The sequence below is a fragment of the Nerophis ophidion genome, linkage group LG02 (assembly GCF_033978795.1).
Source record: "Nerophis ophidion isolate RoL-2023_Sa linkage group LG02, RoL_Noph_v1.0, whole genome shotgun sequence".
NCBI classification, from domain to species: Eukaryota; Metazoa; Chordata; class Actinopteri; order Syngnathiformes; family Syngnathidae; genus Nerophis; species Nerophis ophidion.
Window position 1 is genome coordinate 46,699,611 of NC_084612.1, and position 6,000 is coordinate 46,705,610.

The 6,000-nt window shown below is 43.2% G+C and overlaps 1 protein-coding gene across 3 annotated transcripts in view; it reads left to right on the forward strand.

Annotated features, from left to right (window-relative positions):
- Positions 1–4,651, forward strand: part of ngfb (nerve growth factor b (beta polypeptide)) — a 63,840-nt gene extending 59,189 nt beyond the window's left edge. For 2 of the 3 annotated variants that reach the window (XM_061885156.1, XM_061885147.1), the window contains 2 exons: positions 2,581–2,701; positions 3,553–4,651. In XM_061885156.1, the coding sequence (XP_061741140.1) occupies positions 3,564–4,145 (582 nt within the window). In that variant the 5' untranslated portion in view covers positions 2,581–2,701; positions 3,553–3,563 and the 3' untranslated portion in view covers positions 4,146–4,651. Of the gene's footprint in view, positions 1–2,363; positions 2,478–2,580; positions 2,702–3,552 lie in introns of all 3 variants that reach the window. The other variant, XM_061885163.1, reaches the window with a different exon arrangement.
- The last annotated feature ends 1,349 nt before the right edge of the window (positions 4,652–6,000 follow it).

Genomic DNA, 6,000 nt, shown 5'->3' on the forward strand with positions numbered 1-6,000 from the left:
TAGTCTGGTGCTGGTATAGGTCCCTGCAGGAGTCTCTCTAGGAATAGACTGAACAAAGTGGGGGAGAGAATCAATCCTAAACTGACAACTACTGTGGTTCTGAAGAACTGTCCTGTTTGGTTCTTAAAGACGACTGCACTGGTGGCATTATCAGAGAGGGCCTGGGTGACTCGTATGAGCCCACACACACACACACATATATATGTATATGTATATATATATATATATATATATATATATATATATATATATATATATATATATATATATATATATATATATATATATATATATATACATATATATATATATATATATATATATATATATATATACATATATATATATATATATATATATATATATATAGAGAGAGAGAGAGAGAGAGAGAGACAGAGAGAGAGAGAGAGAGAGAGATATCTGATAATGGGGGCGTGGTTAGGGACGCGGTTAATATGGCGTTCTCAAATGATATGCTATGATACATATATCCGATTTTTGTGCAAACAAATTGTATGACTTACATCTGTTACTATATATATTTGTTATCACATCATATAGTTTTGCTCTAATTTTCAATCGTTACTTCTTTTTGCACTTTGTTGAGATTGTATTTTTCCTAATGATTTCTCTAATCCATTTAGTCATCATTCATATTAGTAAAACAACTGGCAACAAATCCAGCATCTATCTGTGGTGTTCATGTAAACTGGTTTGCATCTATCTCTGGTGTTATTGTAGACTGCAATGCACATACTTGCCAACCCTCCTGGAATTTCCGGGAGACTCCCGAAATTCAGCGCCTCACCCGAAAACCTCCAGGAAGAAATTTTCTCCCGGAAATCTCCCAAAATTCACGCCTCCTCCAGCTCCATGCGGTCATGAGTGGGGACAGCCTGTTTTCACGTCCGCTTTCGTGTTGTACAAACAGCTTGCCTGCCCAATCACGTTACAACATCTATGGATTTTTAATAAAAAACTGCACACACAAAGAGACGAAGCAGAAGAACGAGGAAGTTACAGCCATGGCGACGCCGTCTGTAATAGAGTGATTCAATGCTGTCTGTCGCCATCTCCTGGTGAATGTTGGCTATAGCGTTATGGGGTTGCTTTTTGATTGGCCAACTATTTACGTGGTGTTGTGCACCTGACGGCAAGTGACTCTCGCCAGTACTGCACGCAAATGGCAGAACAAAGGTTACTCAAATAGTGAACGGTAAGTGTTGTTGTTGTTTTTTTTAATAACCAGCAAGCACAGTATAGTTAGTAGAACAACTGTGTTTTTATTACTGTGTATTTGATAGGTGCCGTCTGAAATTCTACTATTTATTTCATTTATATATATAATAAAATAAATCTATATAGCTAAAATTCATTGAAAGTCAAGTATTTCATACGCCCCCACACACACACATATATATATATATATATATATATATATATATATATATATATATATATATATATATATATATATATATATATATATATATATATATATATATATATATGAAATACTCGAGTTGGTGAATTATACTCGTCCCCTCTTAACCACGCCCCCCACCCAAAACCACGCCCCCAACCACGCTTCCTCCCCACCACCCGAAATCGGAGGTCTCAAGGTTGGCAAGTATGGCTATGCACCACAAAAAGCAGGCTGAAGATGACGTTTCACTTGCTTACTCTCACACTAAAAGTGTCCCCTAAATTGTGAAGATGTCTGTCTGTGGTTATATCTCCAATATATTGAAGTACTTCCAAGTCCAGACAACCCCGTGTGAATGACTTACATCCTCACAACATTTGGTTCTGGTAGCGCTGTTCTGTTGACCAGAGGACATCTTTCTTCCACGGTCAAAATGTCAGTGCGTCACTCATCACTTGAGCGCACATAATGAACTACACATATATGAATGTATACTGTAAGTACATACTGGTGTTGATGTGTATGTTTGCCATGATGTTCATTTGTCCCATGGTCTGTGAACACGGCGTGTGGGTGCAGAATGTGAAGTGAAGCACAGAGACGGGTGAGCACACGGAACAAATACATGTTGGAATCAGGCTGGTTGTCAGCATAAGATTGGCAATAACAACTAAAAAGAGTGTGAGACTTTGTGTGTTTTTTTCTGGAGGTGACAATACATGATATCACTTTATTTTGTTTTCACGTTAAAAAACTAATTATTTTTAAGGTGTGGCGGCTAATATATTGGCGGGCGTTATTTTATTTGTATTTTGTCGTTCTTCTTTGTCTGTCTTCTTCTATCCCCTCCTGCTCCGGTCCGGCTGCACCAAACACTAAATACATCTAAATTTTTTATCCATCCATTTCCTTACGCTTGTCCCTTTTGGGGTGGCAGGGGGTGCTAGAGCTTATCTCAGCTGCATTCGGGCAGAAGACGGCGTACACCCTGGACAAGGAAGGCGGGGTACACCCCGGATAAGGAAGACAGTTTAAACCCTGGACAAGGAAGGTGGGGTACTTTGTACAAAGTCTGCTGGTGTCTTAGCTGAAAGTCAACACTACTGTCAGCACAACAGTGTTAGCAGGTCACTGAAAGTCTGCTGGTGTCTCAGTTGCAGGTCACAAGAGTCTCGAATAGCAGGAGGCCACATGGCAGGAGGTCCCAAGCCAGCTCTTCACACCCTCTAGGTGCCTCAGACTAGGTGGTCCAGTTCTCCAGGAGACTCTGAGAAGGTAAAGACGTCTAACACCAAGATGCCAAAACTAATATTGATGAACGTCCGTTGTCGTCTTTTTTCACACTGTACGTAGAAAACAAGTCATATTGTAATAAAATGGTTCACAGTCTGACGGGCCCTCTGAGGACCATGTGGCCCTCAATGAAAACCGTGTGAGTCTAAGTATTACTTTGAGACTTCACAAGGTGTAATCAGGAGTCATGTGACTAGTGCCAACTGTAGTTGTACAGTAAAGCTCCGCCCCCTAAGCGTACGCAGCCCGCCAACAGCGCCATCACAGGTATGAACATGTCTACTCTCACTGTTTGCTAAGAAGGATGACAAGAAGATTATTAGCTCTAAGACTCCAAATGAACCTTGGATGAGGTACACAGGAGTAAGAACTGGTTTGGCACTGGACTATTCCAAGTTCTGACACTCACTCACTTACTCACATTCTGTCATTTTAAGTTCTACTAAAGTCTGGTCTTAGTGTGTGAACACATTAATTCTGGTCTTAGTGTGTGAACGCATTAAGTCTGGTGTTAAGTGTTTCTACTGCCACAAATAAAATAGCTTGGAAGTCGGTAAGCACAACCAGAATTATTCCGTATATCAGGCGCACCGGGTTATAAGGCGTATTGTGAGAAAATTAAAGGATTTAAAGTGCGCCTTATAGTCTGAAAAATAAGGTATTTCAGTTGCTTGGATCTGCTGCCACAAAAAGATGTAGTTGGTCTTCCATGTTTACAAAAACCTGGACTTTCAGGCCAGTCAGTCGGTGCAAGTAAATGGTTGAACAGGTGATCAGTCCGTCGGCTTCAGAATGTCCGGGTGGTTAAGACTGAAGGTGTGCTGTCTCCACAGGTGGTGTGCCCATGAGGTCATCTATGCTGGTCCTGTTGCTTTTCTTCAGTGCCCAGGCCGCGGCCGCCGTCAGGGAGGACTCGGGCACCGCCCCCACTGCACACCAGGAGGCTACGGGCGACTCCGTCCCAAAAGTGGACACTAAGATCTTCAACAAGCGGCGCAGGCTCTCCCCCAGGGTGCTCTTTAGCGTCCAGCCCCCCGACGCCGAACCCACGGGGCGTAGAAGCCGAAGGCGAGCGGGCCAGCCTCAGAGCCGAGGTGTGTACTCTGTGTGCGAGAGCGTCAGCGTGTGGGTGGGCAACAAGACCAAGGCCACGGACATCTCAGGGAATGAGGTGACGGTGCTGCCGGACGTCAACATCAACAATGTCAACAAGAAGCAGTACTTCTTCGAGACCACGTGTCACAGCTCACAGGCGGGGGACTCGGGGTGCCTGGGCATCGACGGTCGCCACTGGAACTCTCACTGCACCAACTCGCACACCTTCGTCCGCGCCTTGACCTCCTTCAAGAAGCTGGTGGCCTGGAGGCTCATCCGCATCAATGTGGCCTGCGTGTGCGTGCTCAGCCGCAAGTCATGGCGGCAGTGACACGGCAAGCTGTAGACCACTTCAGAGTAAATTATTAGTGCTATGTCCAGCTGTGGGTTCTGCAGGTCCTGGGTCAGACCCAACACTGACTCCACTTGGATTATGCAGAAGTGTTGAGAAGATGCACATGTTCCTATTGTATGATTTTGATGACAGTGGTGGCCCGTCAGGACCTTCTCTGCTGGCCGAACACGAATCATGATCATAAATTGATAAAAGTTTATTTGATTTTTAATTGACTTTCCCTAAATATAAAATGTCGTATATTCTTCCCGTCAGGTTAGGCTCCAGTGTTGCTCTTTTTGTTAGAGCTTTAATCCAACCAGACTTCAGCTAAGTAGTTGCCAGTGTTGCATGAAATATGTCCCAAGTCTTCTGGATCAACAATGTAGGTCAAGTACAGTCGACTGTTGTGATGACCAATCAGATCACGAGAGTGGGCCTCCCTTGGCTGCCACACATGAATACTCACTTGTGACAACAAGTCATACTTGCCAACCTTGAGACCTCCGATTTCGGGGGGTGGGGGGGCGTGGTTGGCGGTGGGGGCGTGGTTATGAGGGGAGGGGTATATTTACAGCTGTTGTGTGCGCAGTTGTGCACTGCATTTTCTAAAGTAGATTGATTGATTGATTGATTGATTGATTGATTGATTGATTGATTGAAACTTTTATTAGTAGATTACACAGTACAGTACATACTCCGTACAATTGACCACTAAATGTTAACACCACAATAAGTTTTTCAACTTGTTTAAGTCGGGGTCCACTTTAATCAATTCATGGTAGATTTAGGGCTATATAAGTAAACATTGATTGATTGATTGATGGTACAAATATATACTATCAGCATAATACAGTCATCACACAAGTAAATCATCATAGTATATACATTGAATTATTTACAATCCGGGGGGTGGGATGAGGAGCTTTGGTCGATATCAGTACTTCAGTCATCAACAATTGCATCAACAGAGAAATGGACATTGAAACAGTGTAGGTCTTACTTAGTAGGATATGTACAGCCAGCAGAGAACCTAGTGAGCTCAGATAGCATAAGAACAAGTATATACATTAGAAATACATTAGATTATTTACATTAGGTTATTTACAATTCAGGGAGATGGAATGTGATTGGAGGAGGATTAGTAAAGGGTTGAAGTTGCCTGGAGGTGTTGTGGTGCATGTACAGTAGATGGCAGTATTGTCATGTTTAAGAGTGTCACATGCTGTTTACGGCAGACGAACTGCCTTACGGTAGAGTGGTAGACGTAAACGTGACTGCTGTTGTTGTGTGTTGTTGCTGCGCTGGGAGGACTTAATGAAACTGCCTAACAATAAACCCACATAAGAAACCAAGAACTCGCCCTCGATCATTCTACAGTTATAACGTCATTGGGCAGACACGCTCTCAGACACATCACTCACGTCCTCATAGAGCTGGAGGGGGCGTGGCCTCCAGCTCTGCCTGAATTTCAGGAGATTTTCGGGAGAAAATTTGTCCCGGAAGGTTTTCGGGAGAAGCGCTGAATTTCAGGAGTCTCCCAGAAAATCCGTGAGGGTTGGCAAGTATGCAACAAGTGAGTATCCAATCACAGGTTGCAAAACCAGGAAGTGCCATGAAGACTTGTTACGAGTCACACTGCTTATATTGACTTGATTTTCTTCAAGCCACCATTGCTCAATGACAGCAAAACATTGATTAGGTTGTAGATTCATACTCGCAAGGTCATTTTCGAGAAGGATGTTCAGGAGAAGCTAAATCTTGTGGGACAAGGTGAGAGAGTTTTACCACCACTTTCACTCAAATCAACCAACTATGAGTGTGGCTTGCGTTATCTGACGGGTGCTGCAAA